The 26,376-nt window shown below is 34.9% G+C and overlaps 1 protein-coding gene and 1 long non-coding RNA gene across 2 annotated transcripts; one reads left to right on the forward strand and one right to left on the reverse strand.

The window, feature by feature from the left end:
• Nucleotides 1-1,644: 1,644 nt before the first annotated feature.
• Nucleotides 1,645-26,097, reverse strand: LOC113235048. The gene is made up of 3 exons (XR_003310838.1): nt 26,060-26,097; nt 3,211-3,481; nt 1,645-1,824 (listed from the first exon to the last, which is right to left on the reverse strand). It is a non-coding gene; the product is annotated as an uncharacterized LOC113235048 (long non-coding RNA).
• LOC113235047 (osteocalcin 2-like) lies at nt 16,660-22,478 on the forward strand. The gene is made up of 6 exons (XM_026470586.1): nt 16,660-16,717; nt 17,342-17,470; nt 17,997-18,066; nt 19,220-19,315; nt 21,254-21,370; nt 22,285-22,478. The coding sequence occupies exons 2-6, from the start codon at nt 17,355-17,357 to the stop codon at nt 22,330-22,332; spliced, it is 447 nt and encodes a 148-aa protein (XP_026326371.1). The 5' UTR covers nt 16,660-16,717; nt 17,342-17,354; the 3' UTR covers nt 22,333-22,478.
• Nucleotides 26,098-26,376: the final 279 nt, after the last annotated feature.

Genomic DNA, 26,376 nt, shown 5'->3' on the forward strand with positions numbered 1-26,376 from the left:
TTATCAAACTTACCGAGTAGATATCATTGACATTTGCGTATAATAATTGCGTAACATAACTGACGCAGATATACACATGTACCTATAATCATGGAAAAGTGCCTACACTTGAGTTACGTAGGTGCTATGAAAATTTACGATCCGCTTATCTGTCCTCGCATCCATGTCTTTGGGTAAACACAGTCCGAAATCAGCGCATGCCGAATGCTAATTAAGTAATGGATCCAGAGGGAGCAGCTAGGGCCCACCTTAATTAATAAATGACCATCAGCCCTTCGATAAGTCTTATATGATGGCTTTATCCAGATGCGACTTGTACAGCCTCTAGATTATGTAGCTGATATCGTACCCTTGGTGTAATAAAACCACATGTGATCATACTTCAACAGTGATTTCATTACATGAAAGTCGTAAAAATAATACGAATTACATGAAATAAATTATATGTATGTGAAGTTCTAAAATTTTCCTATTTAAGGATAGAAAAGTTATTGATTAATTTTGTTCGTCGGACCTTTAAATCTATCTCCCGAAAAGTTGTTATTTTGTAGATATGGCTTCATTACATAAAGGGTGTAATATAAAATTTCTTGATTGACAACTCTCTAATTTCAGTTACTAATTTCTTTTTTCTGTTTATACTTTTCACCCACTTGAAATGTATACTTTTTTCCTATTTCATTAGCGCGATAGCAAATGTACGCAACGTGTCACGTTGACAAGATTTTATATTTGGTTTAGATTTGGTTTTTCCTATCGCATTTAGCGCGATTGGGCTTCAGGGCGATGATGGTAAATGAAATGTGCTAATATCAGATTATTTAAATACGTTATTATATACAATTTTTCGTCTTATGTTCTCGTGACATCTAGGTATGTTTTACAATAATATTGACTCAAATGACATTTTCATAAATTCATATGGACAGGTCAAGTTTACCTGTACAGCGATTCTTCATTGATTACAGAGACATGATAAAAGCTGACGAAGTCATAAAAATGAAATAGAAAAAAAAACTGGATTGCGTATCTTCTGGCACGATCTTAATCTGCAACTTGGTGTATATATTTTTCAGGTTTATATAAGCTTTTACTAATGCAATTAAATGTTGTCCATTGGCACACTATGTCTCTGTCTCTGGTTAGTTCTCCTTGCCACAAACAAGGCCGCTTTGCCCACATTAATGATAACTTGTCTGTGTACCGTTTTTCTTTTTTGTGTGTGAGCAATAAATTCTACTCAGAGCCTTAAATCATAAAGATCTGAGGTGCACTGTTATTGCGTCCGTCACCCTGATACATAAGTTGACAAGTGTTATGTGCCTGTAATTTCACCAGCACCCTTACCCTTCAAAACCGGAACGCAGTAATGTTCGCATTACTGCTTGGCGGCAGAAATAGGTAAGGTAGGTGGTTACAGTAATAGAAACCAACATGTTGACAACATATTATGTATTTCAAAATAACAACAAACAAAACAAAAATTATTATGATAGTATGTGCTCGAAATGATGCGGGAAGCAGCAAGCCTTGGCGGATGGTGGCAGTACTGGACGAACTCTTTCTGACGAACTGACGAATGAATGACGAAATGAGTTTTAGTCGACTCAAACGAGTTTCGATTTCAAAGGGCGTTGCGGAGCCGTTTGTCCAAGCCACTAGGACATATGTTTGTATATCAATGTTTCGTGGGGTACAGTAACTCTATACTGAATGAAAGTGATATTATTCTCATTTTGTTACTGACAAATTCTATACAACGTGTTTTTCCACAAATAAATGCTTTTTCTTGTACCTGAGACTCTACTGTGTACGTTTCTGCCACTGCAAAAAATAAGCGATTTGTAACACAAATTGTATAGTCAGGTAAAGTTAGAATGTAGAATAATTTCATTAAATCTTGTCAAACTACATGTGAATTTAATGAAGAAGGCTGTCGCCATACATTTGTATCTGTAACAATGTAAAACAGGACCGGAGATTGTGTTACGATGAGAGTAATTACTCGGGTCGTAAAGTGACTTGTAAACACGGCAGACGGGGCAGAACATCACCCCGGGACGACGACGCTACGGCGGCAGATAGAGTCGGAAGGAATTTGTCTTTGCTTTAGTTGGAACCTTGTTGCCATACAACTAATGTACTAGTAGTATTAGTGTAGATCTAAACTAGAACTTGCTTAAAAAATACTTTAGAGAAGGTTTAAGGTTGAGATTTATAAAACGAATTTTGATTTCGATTAAGCAAAAGATATTTAAGCAAGAAATTTAATTTAACTTTGAGTTTACTTCGTAATTTCTTACTTTGTCATAAAAACGATAAAGTAAGAAATTATCATTACCAAGTGATGGGACGAACAAGCCGTGCGCTTGGTGATAAGTGTCACACGCCTTTACATGCGCCACTCAGAGCTTTAAATCACAAAGATCAGTCACTGCCAGTGCGCCCGTCACCCTGAGATATACGTTGACAAGACCCACGTGCCTGTAATTTCACCAGCTAACTTAAATTTAGGCAAAGTTCGCTTTCTAAATACGAAAAACTTGCTTAGCTCGCCATTTTTGCTTAATCGTAGTCAAAATTCGTTTTATAAATCTCAACCTAATAGGAGTTAAAATTTCTTCCACTTAGCTTGTACATAATTGTTATTGAAATGGTAGTTACTTTTATAAATTACATACATCTACCCCCTCACGTCCTTTTCACTTTGGGATGAAAAAATATAAAAACCAATTCATGAATTATTCAGTCAATGTAACCGTTAGTAACTTCAATTACAGACGTACTTAACCATCCCTATTCATAAAGCCTAAGCACTTTGACATAAAAATGTTTCCGATGAATATATTTAATTGCGAGTGACCATTTCGGCAGCAAATATTGAAGAAGTTAGATTGAGGAAGTGACGACATTGTTATTATCGGGTCTATCCTTTGCGAGCTCTGAAACAATCTTTGGCATTCGCGCCCAATCCGACGCCAGGCTGTAAAATTTTCTGTTATGATTTCCATCGACGATTTTCATCTTCCGATATTATCCGTCCAATTTCAGGGTTACTCTCGTAAAAAGGAAAAGTAAAAGTAGAATAAATAGCTAGAACTTTTTAGATTGAGAAGTGAAATTCTTGCCATTGTTATTTTAATAACGCGAAATGGAAAATAAATGCCTTAGAACAAATAAATGCCTTGGCCGTAGTTAAACAGTGCTTACCCAGACTCAAGAGGGCGGAAGCGAAAATCACAGCTTTTTACGTTGAATTTTTTTGTCATACTTATTCCTAAAACAAAGCGTAATGACCCGCACGGCACGCATTTGTTCGCGAACAATCCGAATAGACCATTTTTCATCTCGAACAATTGAGGGCGGTACTCCGACACAATTGGCAGAGTATTTTGTCAAGTATTTGTCGTTCGTACGAGGTTCGAGCGCACAACATAATAAGTGCACTTCATATGCTGACTCTCTCAATTTGTAGCGTTTTCTGAAAAAAAAAAGAAAAAAGCAATTCTCTAGGAATTGTAATTCACAAAAACTACGAGTTAAAGAACCAAAATGTATAAACAAGTGTTATGCATTTCATATAACAAAAGTGTGTCATTAAATTATTATAATATTGCTGGCGGGCTTATTAACCAGGAAAATATTAAATTTATAACATTACAGTTACATACTACATGAGTAAGTCATTAAATGAAACATGCCAGTGGTGGGATTTTACAGTTTAATTTCGTATTGGATCGAGGCAGACGGGCTTTCAGTTATTGTTTTCAATTTATAAAAAGAGAATATTGAACTTTTCGATCGCCGCGTTTTTACCAATTTGTTTCTCGTTATTGTTTCTGTTCTGCTAAAACAAGTGAGTACCTATACATTAACCAGCGTCGAGTTCTTGTGTAAAACACATGTTCAGATTAGAGAGAGTAGTGGACTCGTATATCCTAACTGTACGGTCAAATGCGTTAATATTGACGGCCTTCGTAGTCGAGTGGCTTACACATCGATTTTCACAGTGTCCTATATTCTATCTTGAAAATCCCGAGTTCGATCCCCAGTCAGTGTAGAGAAACTAACTTTTCTATATTGTATTCGATCTAGGTGTTTGTTGTACCGTAGTTGTTTCCGATTTCTATAACGCAAGTACTTTAGCTGCTTGCTTTGGGATCTGAGAAACGTATGTGATGCTGTGTTGTATGTTCATAGAAATGAATAAAAATCAGCCGTGGCCACCATCACCACGTGTGACCTGCAAATGAATAAGTAAATACCTGGAACTGCATGTTAGACCAACATGGTAACCGTTGGGCCACAAAGGCAGTTAAAGTGCCCGAAACGTTAGTTTAAAAAACAAATGTACATGATTTAGATCCAAAAAAACAGATTCATATAGCCTATGTGTAACAATTGCGAAAACCTAAGAACTCGATAAATGAATGTCATTATTATTATAATTTTTATTAGGCTGCGTACAGATCTGGCGAATGCGTTGCAAATGTGCCTATTTACGAAAGACTCGCGAGCTGCACCCGTGCATTACGTAGTGCGATCTGTTCGCGTGTCGTTCGCGTGCCGCTCTCGCGCCACATACGTTAACATGTATTTAACAGCACGCATGCAGCACGCATGCAGCTCGCGAATCTTTCGCAAATAGGCGCATTTGCGGCACATTCGCCAGATCTGTACGCACCCTTGTACTATGTATACACGTAGATCAACTCAATAATTGCTGAAACCGATAATTGGAATGTTATAGTATAATATCCATTAAGCGTATACCCGCACATACATGTTACTTATATTTAAAAATATATATTGTTATTTATGTAAATAGATAGTTAATATGACTCATTTTGGTGACATGATTACACCGCTAATGAATCTTACCTTAGACTTAAACTTACCTATTGACATTAAACAATTCTCAGTCAAGTTCATTTATTTTTAGGAAGCAATGATGGAAGAAAGCGCTCATTTACAAGAAGCAAAAGTGTTAGTGAATGAAACTGTTCACATAATGAATAATAATGTAAGGGTTTTATTTGAGAGAGAAGCAAAGCTGAACGATTTGAATGACCGTGCTGAAGATCTTCAGGACTCCGCTTTGCGTTTCCAAACGCAGTCCAGAAAGATACGGACCAAGTTTTGGTGGGAGAATTGTGTATTTATCTCGATAATTTGTGTTTTATTATTTATTTTGATTGTTTCTGTCATTATTTGGGTTAAGTGAATCTCCAGAATGAAATGAGAAATTGTCATAATGGCCTAAGTAAACGGTAGTTGCCATCATAGCTTCGTAATTCATGAGTTAAGAGTTTAAATTACTAATATTATTTTTCAACTATACTTAGTTCTAAGCCATGAGGAAAATGAATGTAAACAATAAGAGGAAATAATAATTGGTCACAAAAATTACGTTTATATTGTTTCATGTTTTAATTAAGGTATTTGTTTGAATGTACACGATACATAAAATAATTAGTTCATTGATAGGTTTCGATTTAATTATGTCAATTCACTGCACTGGCACTTGTTTAAGCAAAAATATAAAACTTACTATTCTACCCCCTTCAATTGTCATTCCTTGCAATAAATTGTGTGTAAGTAGTAAAAAGACGTATAAAATGGAGATAAGTACTTTCTTAAACAATTATGGAATTCAGTTATATCCTTTTACGACCTCCGTGGTCGAGTGGCTTACACACCGACTTTCATTGTCGCTGAGGTCTCGGGTTCCGGTCCCGGACGGGTAAATATAGAAAAACTGATTTTTCTATATTGTCTCGGATCTGTGTGCACCGTTGTTATTTCCGATTTCCATAACACAAGTCGCACCTCAAACCAAATACTGTCATAACTCAAAATTGTGTAATTGTGTAAGCACGGTTTAAAAATTAAAAGGAAATACTGAATGGATACTATTGGCAATAATGTGATTGTTGTTATTTATACATAATAAATTTAAAAAAAATTTGCAATCCATTTATAAACGAGATATTATTGGTTTCCATTAGTAATTTTTTTAACTTTCAAATCGTGTCTTTTTAATTGTACAATTTTGAGTCACGACATTATTTATTTGGTTTTTGGTGCGAAGCGCTTTTGTTACTTACTTTGGGATCAGAGCAACGAAAGTGATGTTTATTACTAATTACAGTTTCTTCCCATGATATATAGTCATATAATGAAAGAAGAAAGAAGTCTCTTTTCATTTGCCCGACATTTCGGAACAGTTACACCCTCCATGGTCACGTGTTGAATGGCCAGCGGCAGATGACAGCTTTAAGAACAGACATACCTATCTGTCTACCCTCTTTTGCAGTCGACGACTACCCTCAACTCGATTACTTGTGGTGTTACCATATTGGGAAAGTAAAAGAAAGAAAGAAGAAAAGAAATCATATCGTTGGCTACACGCATCTGTGACTAGGTACATACTTAGGGCTCTTACACATAAACACGATAGGACGTCGCGTCATAGCACGACGACGTCGTATCCTAGCGAGCCCTAGGGTCTCTTACACATACGACGTCGCATCGTGCTATGCGACATCGTATCGTGTTTGTGTGTGAGAGCCCTTAGGTGCCCAATTGTAGTTCTAAATTATTTTATTATGACCTTGAATATCTTGTGATTAGTGATAATAATTTAGTGAATAACCACGAAAACCTTAAAATCCATTTATTTTATTAGATAATAATATTTATTTTGTTATTCATATTATTACGAGCAAAGTATTCATAAGGCATGAACCCTTTCCTCAGAGAATGGAGTACCGAACAGCGGGAGATTCAATTCACGGTTCACTATGACAATAATACGATGAACAAGGGGCAAACAAGATCCTGGTAAGTGTACTTATAGGTACAAGTGTTATTTACAATATTAATTACATGCCGATGTGCGGCTCATTCCGATAGGCCGTAAAATCTCGTCCTTATGATTTTCATGGCAACGGCTGCGGCTTGAGGCGGTACGTCGGAATTTTTCGTTTTATTTTATGATGGCGCGCACTGTCACGGAGAAATATTGGCTCAGCGGAATAGCTCGTAAAGAAAGCCGTTTTCTTTCCACGGGGTTACGCACAGCAACTACATCCCGCTGCGTCGCCAGACCGCACTCGATGAATTCCCTTTATTATTATTTACTTACATGTATTTTTTATTTCAATATGCACATAATTCGTAGTTTCATTTCGTACAGTTGTCTATATATGAGAATTTAACACTATCTATTGTAAACTATACTTACCTGGTTTGGATTTTTTTACATACTAAGACAACGAATTCTAGTCTAAATTTTCTCTCAACACGTCGATACTCAAGATTTATGAATATTGTGTGTTTGTAGACAAGCTTCCTACAGAGACCCTTAATATAAAAATAATGTGCTTTGAGGTAAAGTATTTGTCGCTACGGATCACTGCACACTGCATCTAATACCGTGAATTGGAAAATAATGGAATAAATTTTTATTACAATATATATTTTATTGAAAATCATGACTTTTTTACTACTATGATATTCATATTATTATATTTTTTGTGAAAATACTCCAAAGTTTGTTGTTATTCTTTCCTTCGATCCTTGTAATTTTCTGCTGGACTCGAACAAGCTATTTCGGCATATTGGGGCTATCGTTCTTCCAACTGAGCTACGAAACGAGTTTGTAAACCTAACGAATTTATCTGTGTGCTTATTTGAGATCTTAGTTACTACCTGTCGCTAGCGCTACCGCTACATTCACATTATATATTAGGGGTTAAAGTATGAAATTGCCGTTTTATTGCAATAGGTTCTTTGAATTTTCATAGAATCTTCATGGTTTGAGGTTTTCGAATGAAACTTTTTTCAAATGGTTTCTGTGATTTTTTTTTTTTTAATTTGAAACATTGGAATATCGACTTTCAATTGTTTTTGTTATTCAATTTAGACAAGAAAGATGGATACTGCGAAAATTCGAGTGATTTTTGAATACGAGTTCCGACGCGGAACTAACGCGGCAGAAACAGCCCGCAATATCAATGCTGCGTTTGGAGAGGGGTCTACTAATGAACGCACCGTGCGATTTTGGTTTAAACGCTTTCGTGATGGAAATTTCGACTTAAAGAACGAGGCACGAGGAAGACCGCCCACACAGGTGAATAACGATGAATTAAGAGAGATAGTGGACGCGCGATTCTAGTCAAACTACCCAGGAATTAGCGGCATGGTTTAACGTTACCTTACCCACAATATTGACTCACTTGCGTCAAATCAATAAAATAAAAAAATACGAAAAATGGGTGCCTCATGATTTGACTGATCTGCAGAAAGAAACGCGTGTTGAAACTTGTGTTGCCTTGTTGAACCGGTACAGAAATGAAGGAATATTGGATCGAATTGTAACATGTGATGAAAAGTGGATTCTTTATGATAACCGGAAAAGAAAAATGCAATGGCTGACCCCAGGTCAAATGCCACAACAGTGTCCTAAAGCAAAACTTACCAATAAAAAGGTAATGGTAACTGTTTGGTGGTCTCAGCATGGTGTTATTCACTATAGTTTTCTCCGATCTGGTCAAGCAATAACGGCAGATGTCTATTGTGCCGAACTCCGAACCATGTTGACAAAACTAGCAGTAAAACAGCCCCGACTCATGAATCGATCTTCACCATTATTGCTCCACGACAACGCGAGACCTCACACAGCACGAGAAACCATTTTGACCCTTTAGGAACTACAGTTAGAAACCATTCGTCATCCTCCGTATTCACCAGACCTTGCTCCAACGGACTACCATTTTTTTCGTGATTTGGACAATTATCTACGTGACAAGAAGTTTTCTTCCCAGGAGGCAGTACAAAATGCTTTCACACAGTTTGTGCAGTCTAGATCGTCGGAGTTCTATCGCAAAGGCATTAATAACCTTCCCATTAGATGGCAGCAATGTATAGATAATAATGGCAACTATTTTGATTAAATAAATTTGTTAAAAATTTAAAAAATAAACTATTTAGATTTTCAGTACAAATCGGCAATTTCATACTTTAACCCCTATTATTATAACTTGTGTTTCGACCTTTCAATAAATCTTTAAATATTTAACCGAAAAAAGGAGGAGGTACTCAATTCGACTGTTTTTTTTGTATGTATGTTATACGATAACTTCGATATTTGTGAACCGATTTTGATGATTCTTTTTTTGTTGGAAAGAGGGTCCTCAGCATTGGTCCCATTTAAATTTGAAGAAAATATTCCACCTCTAAGGGTGGCAAACCAGGGAATGGATCCGGTTTCGCGCACTTTCCGGTAACCGATATCAATATATTCAATATATGGCTAATAGATGTAATTCTTAATTTCTTAATTTGAAGTAGGTTTTTTTTAGTATTCTGTACTGAGATTATCTACGTTCGTGATTGAGTGTCAACTCACTCCAACTAACTACAAGTTTCAACTACCTTATTACAACCGAGATGTTCAAGGTCATAAAATAATATAAAACTACAATCGGACACCTAAGTATGTACCTAGTCACAGATGCGTGAAGCTCACGGAACGCTTGACCATCCGGTACGCGCTTTGGGCAGATTGTTCGGCCGGTTCACCTCGCCGATCCTTTTCCCCTCACGTCATTATTCAATTTAAGTGGACAGCCCGGTCAGTTACTGGATGTGTAACAAATTTAAAAGGGCTACATTTCGTATAATATTGTATGAAATATGAATTATATATGAATTTTGGGTGTTCATCTCTTTTACTTACACATTGTTTATTCCTTTTCATCATGATTATTTCCTCAGTTTCAAGGTACTTACAATAGCTATAAAAATATTTTTCAGAAAACGCTGGTATAAAAGTTCTTCCTAAGAATAGGCAATAATATAAGTAAGCAGTAAACTCACTAGGAAACTATGGGTTTTACCCTTAATAGCTACTGTAGAAAATTGCTGTACGAAGATCGTTCAGTAGAGCTGAGCATATGTATTATATTGCGAAATAGTTTGTACGGCTTGCGAGACAATCATGAATGTAGCGAGACAATCGGGGATCTCTGTGTCCCGTAATCCCCGAGCTGTCACGGCAAGCGACGCTCTACCGCAAACCATTTGCGAAAATTCAACAATCCCATTGCATTTCTCTTGAGACCGTTTCTCATATATATCTTTGATTGCCGCGATACTGACGTTCCATCCGATTGATGGAGTTGTCAATACCTCATACATACAAAATAATACTACAATTAAATGATATTTTTGATGCTACATACCATTTGTTCGTTGCAGTGAATATTTGATTGCTAATTATAAATAGATTAAATAGTGAGATTTACAAAATGCAGAAGTAAGTAGGTATATGCTTTGTGGTTGTGCAAAACAAAAGAAGAAAGCTAATGTACGTTAGCAAAAAACAAACACCACATTCATTAGGCGAAGGTAGGTATGTGAAATTATCATTAATTAGGGCGGGAATCCAACAAATGTTCTTCATTGTTAGGAAAAGCAAACGTGGAGTCATTGGTGTCCTGCCATTAACGTAATGTTCGCCGCTGACTTGAGAGATGACCCACGCGCCCGAGCTCAGACGTGGGCCCATAATTAACGCACTAATGACAATATGAATGGTCTGCTTTATTGCTACTACAACTTACTTGAATTTCTCGCTCGAAATACTTTGAATCATGAATGTTAATTACAGCAAAATAGAAAAATGTTTACGGCAATTTTTAAGTATCCAGTTGCTTATTCATTAATTTGGTTTAAGTGCTCAAGTACTCCTCGTTGGTAGCAGCTGAACTAAACATTAAAGTGAAGTAGCAATTGCAAAGTAGAGTAAAAACGATGCAATTTGAGCTGATCATAATGATTTCCGTGCAGGTTTGTTGCACTACAAACATAAACCCGTGCTTAAAAATGTTTCAGTGCTTTTCATTGCGATACCCATTGAAATTTGTTATATTTTTTTTATTTGCTTGCAATAGCGTAACTTAAAGACTCAAATAATAGCAAACTATTATAGTATGAACATTTTAATTACATTCACGGCTGTAGTTTTATGTTTTCAAACATCTATCTGTTTAGTTCAAGTTCGTTTATCGTTATAGTTATATAATTCTTCTGTTATGTAGTTACTTATATGCGCATGTATACAGGGTGGAAATTTGAAACGGATCAGCAAGGGCCTTAACCGTCTTAGCCACAGGAAAATGAGTCTAGGTCACCCTATGAAAATGTAAGATATTTCGATTGGCATTCACGGATTTTGAGAAAATGGTACAGTCAGCAAAAAATGAAAAAAATGTTCAAGAAACTTTTTAATACCACAGTTGATCCCATAGAGACTTTCGATGCTTACCAGAAATAGGATGTCATTCGACATGAAATAGAAGATTCGTAAAAATTGCCTTCCATATTACTAACTGTACCATTTTTTCAATATCTATAAATGCCAATCGAACTATTTTCAATTGAACTATTGTCAATTTTGTAGAACCTTCTTCCGGTAAGGTTAATATAGCTGCCGGTGCTGATCCATGTCAAATTTCCATCCTATATAAGCAACTAAATATCTGTAGGTGCGAACTAGATATCTTAGAACTTAGATATCTTTACAAACATAGCGTTAGAATGCTAAAAAACGCAATTATAAAAGACATGAAATTCTATCGTTCTTTGTTTTATTTAACTTGTTTTATTTGACCATAATATTGATATCAAATGCTTAATTGTTGTACCACAATGATATAATTTTTTTTTATGAAATCACTGCACTAGTTTGTTATAATTATTAATACAAAGATTTACACTTAGAAAAAATCCTTCGATCCGGCAGGATTCGAACCGACGTCTTCTAGCAAACCGTGTCAGACGCTATGCCAACTAAGCCACGGAACGAACCAGCAGACCTCACAAATTTTTATATGTGCTTTGTATCTAGTTTTTAAGGACTTGTTAGCCGTAGCGCATCTATCAATCTATGAAAAAGAAAAAAGGCCTCATTTTCTTGAAAACGCTCTGTTGTAAAAATTACTCTTTGGCACTTAAGGTTCTTTACCGCTCACCTATAATAAAATAAAAAAAATGAATTACAAAATAAAAAAGACCTCAGAAAAATGTACTACCATAAATAGTTAGAATTGATACCGATAAATTCAGTTTCAGTTGGAAAGGTTTATTCGTTTACGTAAACTTTGAGATTGGCTTTAACAAGGCAGGGCGAGAGCGGTGATTTCTACTCTTAAAATCCAATTTAAATGCATTCCTCTGCGCCGCAGGAGGCCCCGCCGATACGCTCCAGGGGCCAATTAACTTATTCATCCCTAACATTTCATTGCTCAACTTTGATACTACTTTTGCGCTTTTACTTTCGAAGCCCCTTTTTGTGTCTGAAGTTGACTATATTTAGAGCCTAACAAGTATTATCTGGTACACATAACAATTAGAAAATTTGTCTACTTAAAACAATAGCAGCTAGATCTGTTAACAACCGGGTAGTAAAGTGCAGAGTTAAATAAATATACTCAAATACTTTGATGAACTTCTACATTGTCTAATATACGTAAACTTCGTCTTATAAGTCACGAGTAAGTTGCCTTTTCTCAACGAAGTTTCCAGAAAGCCATTTAAAATGCAATTTAAGAACCCTAATAGAAACGTTCGCACTAAGAATTGTTGCAAAGTGTAATGGGTTCAGGTGAAATTAACGCAGAAAAATAGGAAAAGTTAGAATGAGTTTCCCGCCAAGGGTTTTTTCCAACGGCAAGTAGCGCTGTGATTGTAAACTCCTGAAATTATAATACCATTTCCAAACTCCACTTCATCGGGAAGTTTTAAAACGGTCCGTAATTTTACTTGCAGGTAATACAGTATTCATAGGTAAATTTAAAATTTTAATGTTACCTAAGTATTTCTACTGAAAATTTGTGCGATTCATTTGCTATTTTCTTATACAACATTTCAATTTTGTTAACCAAAAACTCAACATTTCTGTTTTACAATATTTTTTTATAAATTATTTACTCGAGGTGTAAATACACAAAACATTAGCAAAATAAACCAACTCTCTCGCTCGATCGTTCGGACCCTATTTATTTGTAAAGGTTGCGATGACTCAAGCAGATTTGCAAGATATCTGTTCGCCTTCTGTGGATTACTTTGCAAGTCTTTTATACGAGAGAGGGCCAGTATCATCACTACTTAAGGATATTAAAATCCCTTCTATTTGTGTAAGGAGCTTGTTTTCTCGCTGACGCGGCGAGCATTTATCAAATAATCCAGATTAACCCAAAGGACTTGCATACGAAGCTATATCTTTTTGTGTTATTGGTACTCGTAACGCAATTTTGTTTACTTGAATAACAAATGTTCAAATGTGTGTATGTAAACACTATTGTACCACAAAGTAAATTACAAATTTTAAGAAATAATATAACTGTGCAAAGGCGAGCTTATCCCATAAAGGGATTTCTTCCAACTAACTTTTAATTACTTTACATATGAACAAGAAATTGGTGCCTTTTTACGATTGAGTGCTGAAGGGTTACTTTTAGAAAGTGTATTTAAAACGAGACCAGACGCACCACCACCATAGTACCCTTACGCTAGGGGGTATCCCCCTAGCGCCGGACAGCACATAGTACCGGACAGATCATGTCCAAACATGAAATAATGCTCTAATTTGCTCTCGTTTATAAAAAGACGTTAAACTTAACGGCAAGAAACCACCTGCGGCGTGGGAGACCTTAGTCTTGCTTGATACGATTTACAAATGACAATTTGCACATTTCGCGCGTAAATCAGTTGCATCGACTAATATTGGAAACATCATAAATTACTATTTCGAGAGAATACATAGCGTGTATTGCTTTTTCTTTAATAATTGGTAAGTACATTTTACATTCAAATACTTTTGTGGCAAATATATTAATAAACGTTATTGTAATCGAAATTTTACTTAAGGTATGGTGTGTCCCTACGTTCGGACAATATCTGATTCCCTAGTATCGGACAAGTGTATTTATACCCGTACAAGTTCCCTAGTAGGGAGACAATCTTATTTTGACAAAATGTTCTATGCTATATAATTTGCTCCACTGCCAGATGCTGCTACAGAGAACAAACAAGGAAACATCGAGCTGAAAAAAGTGAAATTTTGACTGATTCGCCATACAAACGTTTAGAAGAAAAATAAAATTAAAAATAAATAAATAAAAGAAGAAGGTAATTGCAAAATTAAAAAGACGAAGGACATATGAAAAACAAAAATAAAACCGGTTGAAAAACAGCTAGAGAAGTACTACTGCGTTGTTTGTTGCGAAGACTACGAAGAAGACTGGATTCAGTGTGGGTTATGTAAAGAATGGGCACATGAAACCTGCGCGGATATCCCAGTGCCCAGATCTCTATATTTGTAATCGTTGTAATTTTTTGTAAGTTATCTTTAAATTGTTTCCACTAAATTCAATTATTGTTTTCGTTGATTTATCGAAAGTCTATAACGGCCGTGTTTCTTAAAATTATATACACATGTTAGATTATATTATTTTAAATAATGAGTACATCATGTTTCAGTATATTTGCTGTATTAAATGAAAGATTATTGACTAAGTTTTTATTTCAGAAATCTCGATGTTAACGGTACTGTCCGGTATTAGGGGTTTGAATTAATACTTATCCGGTACTAAGTGCCAGTTTTCAATGAACCAAAACCAAGACTAATGATTACTTTCTTTTTCTAGTTGTTAAAATTGTTCGATAGTTATTTATGTTGATTTATTTGAATGTCTAATATGATTGTGTATCTCAAAATGTTACGTGTCCTAATAAAACATGGTCTGAATTTGTTTAATTTCTGCAAAACCTTAAGTGTCCGGTACTCGGGGGACTCCCCTACATATAATTAGCATCAACTTCTTTCTACACTGTTTTTAATTTAATACTTAATTGAGTCCAGTACCTACCTCTATTTTGATAACTTCACTGGTCCGATGGTTTGCGGAGATTCTGGGTTCGATTCTTGGTAAGACCAATTTCGAAAGTGAATTTTTCAACATATTCCTGGTGTGGGCATTCTGGGTAGTGCCTCGGAGTGAATTCGGTTGCTTTAATACTTATGGTGCAGGGCATAGGTATTCCCTGGTTTGAGACCAGATATCTTATGTGGTTTTCTGGTACATTATGATTGTTTAAATGAATATTGTTATTTGCAGGTATTACGTAGGGCGTACTATAAGTTTCCGGAACTGGCCACATACATAAACAATATTTAAAAAGTATTTACAACATTTGAAAATGGAACTCTTTGGCTGTAGAATACAGTTTGTTTCATCTGACTGTCACTTGTTTTTACATTGTGGCGTCATCATGGATTTAACTCGTGAAAATTTTCGTAGTATGATTTTCTACGACTTTAAGTGTAATTTAACAGCTCAGCGGAGCTTCCCTCGGCTTCATACTGCTTTTGGCGATGAAGCACTATGCAAGACGACTATTTATAGCTAGGTTTGCAGAATTCATCTCATGTCAGGCAAAAATGTTTTCAAAATTGGTTTATTCGTATGAAAAAGTGCATTAACGCTAACGGAGAATAATTTGAGAAACAATAGATTCATTTCTGACCATTTTTAGTATTTTTTCTTATTCATTCCGGAATCTTACAGTGCGCCACACGTCCTTATACATTCAAAATCCATTGACTAACATTCTTACACTAACATACTAATAGTACATTTAAAATATGTTATTTATGTTAAAAAAATATTAATTTTTTTAATGAAACGTTGTGACAGACATAACGTTAATATGAGGAATAAAAATAAACTAGCTGTTCTTGATAGTCGTCTTCATAAAGTCTCAAATTCATTTAAGGGGCAATGCTAGATGTTTCTATAATAAGCTTCCGAGTGATATTCAAAATTTGCCATTTACGAGATTTGAGACTATTGTGAAACAAAAACTATATACTAAAGGTTATTTATTATATAACTTCTGCGTACTGGTGTACTGTGCGTACTGTGGGTGACAAAAATCCGTGGTAGTGACCCGTTTAGCTTTTTCAGATATTATCGATCTAAGATGTTTAAATTAAATATTGTAATATTAAATGTATTCAAATGTATATTTGCAAAGAGTAACCCCTAGAGTTTTCTGCTCATTCTTCTCAGGGGAATCTGCCTTACGAATGAGCATTACTGAAATGAACGGAAATGGACCGACCAAGTGAAAGATTCATCGTCCTCCAAATTTTGCACAGTCGTAAGGGACTGGCTATCCAGCGCGACTTCTGAAGCGACGCATGACTTTTGAAGCGGGTGATCTGCTTCTATAAGCCGATCACCCGCCTTAGAAGTAGTAGCTTACTTAGTCTTAAAAAAATCAAGAGTCACACGTAAAAATTATGTATTTTTTTTAGTAACGTCTCTCTCTCGTTCTCTCATATCTGAGGATCGTGGTCAGGTTTGTCCGTGCTTCTGAAGCCGGTGATCGGCTTCTATAAATTGAATATTTTTGGTACAAACTTATGATTTTCTTTTATACCTTTAGCAAGGTTTCGATTAGTTTTATCTCTCCTGATCTGCACAGTAATATTTGTATAATTACGTTTCGGTTGTTATCAATGACCTTATTCGCTTAAAGTTAAGTAAAACACAGACAATTATTGGGTTATCGACAGACGGTTACATTCAGTCAGAGTAAATCTTCACTTAGGAATACACCGATTACGATTTTAAACTTTATATTGGTAAGTATTTCTGCTTGGGGTAGTAAGTTTTATTTAAATTTCATGGAAATAAAGTATTTACAAAATGAAGTGAATTTATAGTACATGACAACTATAAGTGATTAAGATAGCAATTTATGATACAAAATTATCGATTTGTTTTTCTGTAACTAAACTAATTTATAATTTTCGTATTAACTTTATAGAATACCACGATGTTATCCAATCATGATATTTTGTGAAATTACTTCACTAGTTTGTTATAATTATTAACACAAAGATCGAACATTTAAGAAAAATGTCTTCGGTCGATTTGGATTCAAATCAGCGTCTTCAGGGGTTTGTTTCTTGGTAAAAAAGTCGTTAAAAACCAAAAAACACAGGTCTGCCACAAGCACATATAAAAATTCGTAAGGTCTGTTGATTCGTTCCGTGGTGAGTCAGGCATTGTATGCTGTAGGCGCTGCTTCAAATCCAGCCGGATCGAAGGAATTTTTCTTAAGTATTCTATATTTGCATTAATAATAAGAGTAACAAGTTTTGGTTCTGATTTAAAATGTGTATAGAGCAAGCCATGCTTGCCTTGAGTGATAATATTTAATTATCTTCGAAAATATGCTTTTTTATCATTAAATATAATCCCAGACTCATCTTAACAATGAAGAAGGTTATATTATTGGTGCTGGTGTCCGTCGCTGTATTGGCGTACACCGAAGCTAGACCGACGTGTCCAAGCAAGTCCACGTGTTTGTCTAGGCCCCCCTGTTCATCCAGGTAAATACAATTTTAGTAGTCATTATTATATCCCAGTTCTATAACTCAGAAATTTAACTGGAGAGCCATGTCGATCTTATAATATCAATATCCGGAGAAAAAGAAATTGTTCAATTTACGATACAAATTTTATTAGAACCTACATTAGGGTAAGTTGTTTAGTATTACAGTCACTCCGTGGTTCAGGCACCTGGTTACGGTTACCTATCAGTAGTCCGGAATGACATTTTCCAGAAATAACGTTTGGTCGAATTTTCATAATATCGAAAGTAATTTTGAGAGGAAAATGTTTTTTCTTTTAAACCTAACTTAACCTAACCTAACCGAACCTAATCGTGTCTTTGCGATAAACATTCAACATATCCTGAAAGAACAACTGTTTCGTTATAATTCGGTTTTCGGTGTAATGAAAATTCGAACAAACGTTATTTCGGACAAAAAAATTTGAGAGTTTGTGATAGGTTACCCTAACCGGGGGTAACCTTTTGAGTTGGATGTTACAAAATCATAAAATTTGAACATGCAGAAAAGGCAATCACCACTCCAAATGTGACGGTAACGGTATAGATGACAGCGATAGCAGTGACGACGATGATGTAAGTGCACATTATTAATTTTGATTACAATCTACGATGCAAAAAAGTCCTTAGATTAAAATTTAATCCACAAAGGTACAAAACAATGCATGTATACTGATACGAATTAATAATTAATTTTGTCTTCAGCATAATATTCACACTACATTAGGATGTTAGCTTTTCATAGGTTGGGTGAACCTCTATTTTTCATACACAAAATACCACAGTGTAAAAAGTCCGTCGTCACAAAGTCTATGCGTAGTTACTACCTACGCATTTTGTTTAAATATAATTATGACATAATTATTTGAACACAACCAGACAAGGTTAGGTTAGTTCGTAAGAGCATGTATAAGCAAATATAGATAAATATTTAGAGCGCTGACCAAGGGTGAAGGATGTAGGTTTGTTTTGATATAAAGGCTGTCTAGATAAATGTGAGTATGAAGTAAACAACCGCTTTAATATGATTATTTAGCTAGATTAGGAGAACTTTTTTTGTCTCGCGAATTTTGCTCTGCATATGTATGAGTATTTATTTATTTGGGCACATCAACAGGTAGTACATTATTACATTCAACAAATTGAATATTGCATTTACGGTCATGGTCTGATGTAATGACCCATTACAGATATGCACAGCATTGACATGAGCAATAATACTATTTACTTAACACTAACATAGGTTATTAACATAGAAAGATATTTAAAAAAACAATTAAATTTAATTAGCCAGTTTACGCACAGTGCTAGTACCTCTAAGACTCAGTATTAACAAGACCCTCCATGAAGTAGACCAACAACTTGCGTTTGAGCCGCAGTTGCGAGTCATGGAAAATGTCAACATTGACAGAAGTGGTGAGGAAGTTGTATTCCAATAGTATTTTGTTAATTGGCGAGTGCCGACCCGGGTTAGTTCTACACGGGGGAATACAAAAAAATCCTTCGTAAGTACCTATTGTCTAGGATAACTACAAGCGACTGAGAATTGGAGAGATTCCACCAGCTCATTATATTATCTGTGACATTTCGTTGATCAATAGTGTTGCTCTTCGTATCCCGCGTCCTGAATCCACTTTTATTATCAAATCATGCAAATATGCGTGTGTAAACGAATCCGCGAGATCGAGAAAGAAAAAGTTTCTTAACTATTATAAATTAAATTTTTTAGAGCAAGAAGAAAAAATGCGACGATTCGTCATCTTCCTCCTCTTCTTCATCATCTTCTTCATCATCATCTTCGGAAGAAGATAACAAATGTGGAAAAGTAAGTCAACTAGATAGTAAGTGGTGAAATCACAGGTAAATGGGACTTGTCAATTCATGTCTCAGCGTGACGGGCGCATTGGCAGTTCCCGTCAGAACTTTAACTGGCACTGCAACTCAACTGTCTTGGATAGGCGTGTCACTTACCATCGGCGCAGGAATTGTTCATCCCGTCGTTTGATATCATAAAAAAGTAGATATCTATCTGGATTAAAATTGACAGTTATGGTCAAAAGCTACGTTGCTTTTTCATTGTGAATGTCCGTATTTTTTATCTATATGAACCAACTTTCATATATGTATACCTCAAATTATATATTCGTTTGCTTGTTTGTCTGATACAGGAGGTGTAAGTCGGAATTCCCTAAATAATACTATTATTAATTATTACCTACTATTTATACAACGTGTAATAAAATACGCGATTAACAACTTCCGCAAAAAATACTCCGCAATTCATTTCGCAAATTTTTAGTAATGTAAGTCGCGATAAATATATTTAGTTCACTATATGAATGTTCGATTTATATATAAGGTTGTTTTAAAAATACTACCTCGCAGGACTATATTACTAACATCATAAACAACAACTTTTTTTGTTTATGACGTATTTTGAAAACATGCCTATGAGTATATGAGAACTTATATTTTGTAGAAGGTATAGGTACACAAAAAAAGTTTTGGCAAAAGTTTGCTTTGAAATACTACAACATTTCCTTGTTCTAGGTAGGGTAGACGTGGATAATTCGTTAAGTAGCAGCGAATTTAATTACAAAAATTGTTACGTTTATAATGAACTGCAGAACACTTCAATTTGTTTGGAGAATTTTCCGGATTTCTTGAAGCGAGTCTCGATTGCGGCTCTAATGAGCAATAATGCTGAAACTGTTCTCTAACTTTATACCGCAATATTTTTTTCATTTCCACTTTAACAAATGTTAAGGATGAAAATGTGGAAATACTATTGGTGGCTTGAGATACTTGTCTGTTTTCAAAAGGTGTTTGTTTTTCCGTAATTTTTCCTGATTTTATGGTTAGTTTAATTTCCTTATTACCGGTTTTTAAGGTGCGTGTTGAAAAGTTTTATGAATATAATAAAACAATTTCTGTATCGTCCCTGCAAAGATGCTTGTCCTCAATGTTAATCTAGGACACCACGCGCAGCTGCGAATTTAAAGTCTAAGGAGGGTTTAGCCACTGTAAGTGACGGGACGAACATAGTTCAATACACAGAGACATAAATTGACAAATCCCATCCCGACGTACTATTTTTTTTAAATGTCTAGTGGTGGGACGAACAGATCGTGTGCCTGATGGTAAGCTAAAAGCTAAATCGCAAATCCCATGTGCCTGTAATTTCACCAGCACCCTTACCCTTCAAAACGGAAGACAGTAATGCTGACATTACTGCTTGGCGGCAGAAGTAGGTAAGGTGGCAGTACCTACTACTCTGGACGAACTCTTTCACAAGGAGCTCTACTGCTGGTGAACCACCTATTGAAAAGATCTAGATTTTCTCTTCCTTTGCATCGCCTACGATGATTATATCCCTAGATGAAGTATTAAGATGATTAGTAGGTTCCTGCGACACTAAAACATACGATATATTTACTGATTAAAATCCCTACATTTTAACAAAAGGATTTGTTATGCCGACGGTTCAGAAATTAGAATGTTTGATTATTTCATTAAATATCCTTATTATAATTATTAATACAAATACCAAACACAAAGAAAGATTCTTTTGATCTGACAGGAAACGAACCTGCGTCTGTGCCATACCAGGGCCACGGCTTTACCAACTGAGCTACACAGATCGAATCAGCAAACCTAAATGAGTTTTATGCGTTTGTTACAGATTTTAACGGTTTTTTGCTATAGCGCCATCTAGAAAATTTTCTTCACTCATTAAAAATTATCCTAATTATTTCATCACCAGGGCAAGGACGATTCGTCATCTTCGTCATCGTCCTCGTCATCATCATCGTCGTCATCATCAGAAGAAAATGACGATAACGGCAAATGCGGCAATGACAACGATTCCAATGATAACCACGTTAGTACTTAGTCTTTTGCTAATAAATTTGTCAATTTATTCCATCTTAATACAAATGTTACACTGATATTTCTAATTACGGATCGGCACTGTTGTTTTGCTTGTTGACCTCGGTGACTCAACGATTTGCACTTTTTCTTCATTGTGTGTTATTCCCGGTAAAACCAATTTGGGAAATGAAATTTTTCTAAATTGGGTTTAGTCTGGGTTTCGCTGCTCAGGCGACGTACTCACAGTGCAGGTAATTCCCTAGTTTGAGACCAGGGCTCCAAGTCTCCTAATTTTTTTGATACCACTTTTCCATTGAGACTCCACTGAAACTATATTGCAATTTGTGGTAATATTTGTTACGATGCTGAAATATAGTCGAAATGCCAGTTGAGTCTAAATAGTGTCAATGGAACGGCAGATTGTCGTTGCCTTACTAAAACTAACATGAAAATTAATACCTTAATAATTTATCGCGTTTAATTAGCAGTTAAAAGTCTCTAAATTACATGTGTTTTTATGTGAATTAATTAACAGAATAAGGCATCGACATACCATCGCGTCGCCATTGAAGAACAGAATACAAAAAAAAAATGCACTGTCAGTTGAATAGTATCTCGATGGCTAGCCACTACTCTTAACTTTTAGCAGAATACCGAACGAATAAAATCCTGCCATGACACTCTATCTATACACTGACATGATTTAAATTATCACATTTGGGGCCAGGTAATTGGTCGGTTGAGGCATTATTATTATTACTTGAACTTCAATGTGCCATTCCATCCTTACCAAAAATGAAACGAAATTTAGATACTCGAAGATACAAATACTATCAAAAAGGCCTTATTAACTTGAAATCTTATTCGACTGAAATTTGAATAGTATCCTTTATTTTTCTAACGAAAATGTTCAAATATTTTCAGCACAAGAAATCCAGGCAATTCAGAGGCAGACGATGCAACAACAAGTAGATGTAAGGACTCACAAGTAACATTTTAATAGCTTTGAAATACTTCGACTTTGTTATAGCTGCGATTTTGTTACGTAATTATAGATAGATTTTATGTGGAATAAAGGAAAATATTTAAGCCACGACTTAAGCTTATAATTTATAATATTCCATTTATTCATTTTGTAACGTAAAACAATCAAATGAACCAACTGAATACATTAGTGATTTTATCATTAATAATGATGATCATTTGTTAATTTGATTAAGTTTGTTGATTCCACGGCCATATTAATTAATTTTACGTTTCCATATCATGATATCATCTTATTTTCACCACAGAAAATCCAATTAAAGCGTGTTAAAATTTTGTTCTATCTCAAAATTTCGATAATTTGTCTGTTATATTTCTTGAAGGCACCCTGAAAACTATTTAACAGTGAATATCTCGACAAGAGCGTTTAACATACTACATGGGACTCATATATAGTATTAATAAAGACCTATCGTATTCAACGGCGTTCTACTCGATGCCTTCCCCACTCGAGACTCAATTATTTCGTTGCAGTTTCTTGATCATCAAATATGTCTGTGATCGTCAATATACTTTATACTAAATTTCGTGAAAATAGGCACAGTGTTCTCATGCTTAGCGTTATTCAAAAAGGTATATAGTAGTCAGATAGTCAGGTAGGTATGTAAAGTCAAAGGGAATTTTCAAATACATTATAGTCAGTAACTAGTATTTATCTATGCTTCACTGGGAAACAATGGAGATCTATGCTCGGCGGGTATATTGCGAGTTGAGACACTGTAGTATCTACCTGCAATCTGATTTCAGGTTTTGGTTTTTGTAGTGAAAAACAATTTATAATGAATTTATGTCTGTAAGAGCGCGGCATTTTAATCACAACATGCCTCTCTCTGAAAGCAATAAATAAGTATTTGACATTTTTCACTCAATAACAGCGGATCAAAGGCTATTTGTGTATTCTCGACGATTTTTTCCTCATTTTCATAGTTCGGATTATAATTAATTTTAAAACACAGTGGCTGTAGCTATTGGTCAGCAGACTGTATAAATTCAGGTAACTTCAGAACAAGTGGATTAACTGAACCGAGTCTGTATTGCGGGAATCCAGTAGGAATTTTTCAATGACAGTCAAGTTTTATTTTCTATTTTGAAACAAAATGAAAACTTTATTCGTAGTCTGAACTTTTTCTGATTAAAATTTAGCTAGTTTAAGTGACAAATTTCTTTTATTAACCTACTTCAAAAAGGAGAAGGTTCTCAATCCGACTCTTATTTTTTTGTGTACGTATGTTACACGATTACTCCGGCATTTGTGAACCGATTTTGATGATTCTTTTTTTGCTGAAAACCTTAGTGTAAGACCCATTAAAGAAAATTCAATATTTTATTTATATTCTACCTCTAGGGGTGATAAACTAGAATCCGGTTTCGCGCACTTTCCAGTAATAGATTTTAAAAAAACTTGGTAAATAGATGTAATTCCACGAACTTTTGAGGTCGGTTTTTTTAAAGTTATGTTATTTAGAACTTATTCGTCGTTATTCTAACTAAAAATATCTGAATGAATAACGAATATAAATGATAAAAACGTAGATATTGAATATATGTCATCGGTTATTTGCACTGCGTATAAATCGTTTAAAGAAATACCCGTTATAGATTAACAAATATGTTGTAATAAATGACTAACCTACTGAAGTATTTTTTTATCACAAGTGATTTGCATTGAGATATCGTTTGGACGTTATTTAACATTCACTTAATAATCAATGAACGAATGAATGATTGAACGAAGACAATTGCGACAATAGGTTCAACTGTGGTCAATTTATAGGCCATAGTAAACGATATTTAAGGTCTATTTATTGTTACTCTCATTCCCAGACTTCTTCAAGTAAGGCCGTCACATGCTCACTACAATAATGTTAAATAATTTTGTACTTTGCCTTTTCTTTGCTGTATCTGGTGGCTTGGTTCTGAACAGTAATGATGTAAATAACATATTTTATGGATTAAATAATATTAATACCGATGAAAAAAAACCGGAAATTCATTATTTACAAAAATCTACTGATAATCTTGGAGTAAAGCAAAATTACGATGTAATGAATTTTGAAAATTTAAAATATACAGTTAATAAAAATGGATTTAACGATTATGTGATCGTAAAAGCAAAAAGGAAACTAATCGACATGAGTCCATATATGATGATGAGACAACTCGATGATATTAAGTATATAGTAGTCTGGCTAAACCTGTATTGTGAAATACATCCAGATTGTAACAAGAAGATTTTAAACGAAGAGTTACATAAGGTAAGGTATGAATATTATTTTGATTTATGATCAAGTTCTGTTATTGCAACTTCCGTTGTAGTTGAGATGTTATACGTAGTCTATTCAACATTAAGCGCAGATTGCAACTACTGGCACTCAATTTGATTTACACGGTTGCAATTTGGTTTGTCTTATAAGATTCCTATTGGTTTTTAAGTCTCAAATTTTACAAGATTTTTTTTATAATATCAAGTGACGGGACGAACAAGTTGTCCACGTGGTGGTAAGCAACACGCCTGTCCATAGCAGTTGCAGTGCCAGTCAGAGCTTTAAATCGCACAGATCTGAACGGCACTGCCACTGCGCCCGTCACATTGAGACATAAGTTGACTAGTCCCATATGCCTGTAACTTCACCAGAACCCTTACTTTTCAAAACCGGAACGTAGTAATGCTCACATTACTGCTTGGCAGCAGAAATAGATAAGATGGCAAAACTTCCCTGGATGAACTCTTCCGCAAGGACTTCTACTGCTACTGCTACTAAAACTAAATAGTGCCCGCGATTTCGTCTGCGTAGAACAAGTACTTCGAGTAGCCTATTGTACTATACTAATTTTCATAGTGTTATTGGTTCTCACAAACTGTCATCCCCTATTTCACTCCTTTTAACATTTGTTTTTGTGACAAAAAGTAGCCTATGTTCTTCTCTTAGGTCCCATCTATCTCTATACCAAAGTTCATTAAAATTGGTTCAGCGGTTTAGGCGTGAAAACGTAACAGACAGACTTACTTTCGTATTTATAATATTGGTTTGGATGGTCAATTATTTTTCAAGACATTGAAACTTTAATACTGTTAATATTAATACTTAAAGTTGATGATGTAATATAAAAATTGATATTCATATTGAATCTTGGTGCTCTTTTTGACACGTGCTTGTTGATAGCTGACGTGTGATCGTCAATTGGACGACTCTACTCTAATAGTAGAAATATACGTTGAATTCAAAGTTCGCAAGCAATGTTGCAATATTTTGCTAAAAAAGTGATCCGTCTACGCTTTAACTTTTTGGTTTCATCAGGTTTCATGAGCTACGCAATTAATATAGGAACAATATTAATAATGCTATATCGTATAACACATAATGCTTTCTCGCAGTCCAATAATTTTAAGAATGTTGAACGGGCTGTTATTTAATTTATTTGTAATAAAAATATGCAAGGGATGGAGAGATTGTCTGCATACCCTTGAAGTTAAGTTTGCAGAAATATTTTTTTTAATTGACCTGGAGACCGATTTTCGTAAGCTGCGAAATTATTTATGTTGATTTCGAATCAGTTCAAATTATAGAAAATGTTATTAAAATTTTAGGTTTAAAAAAAATCGTATTTTTGATATGGTCAAGCAAAATAAATAATTAAATATTTTTTACAAAACCTGTATTAATAGTGATTTCATAATGGGGATTTGCGGCGTACACCCTTATTACAAGTTTATTTAGTTGCTAGAATGCAGTCAGTAATCGGTGGTAATGTAACATTATAAATCTATTGATATCTTAGCATGCACAATTATGTAGATTTAAGGCCAAGTTCAGAAAAACGAACAAGTGAGTCTATGTTTCCCCGATATAAGAAAAATCTGAGGTAAATTAGTAAATACATAAAAGTAAATTTCAAACTTATTTCCTACATGGTTTTTGGTGCTGCAAAACACTTTTAGATCCTTCTGAAAGTTAAAGTGTTTTGCAGTGT

This window comes from Hyposmocoma kahamanoa, unplaced genomic scaffold, assembly GCF_003589595.1.
Source record: "Hyposmocoma kahamanoa isolate Upper Pololo Valley unplaced genomic scaffold, ASM358959v1 87, whole genome shotgun sequence".
NCBI classification, from domain to species: Eukaryota; Metazoa; Arthropoda; class Insecta; order Lepidoptera; family Cosmopterigidae; genus Hyposmocoma; species Hyposmocoma kahamanoa.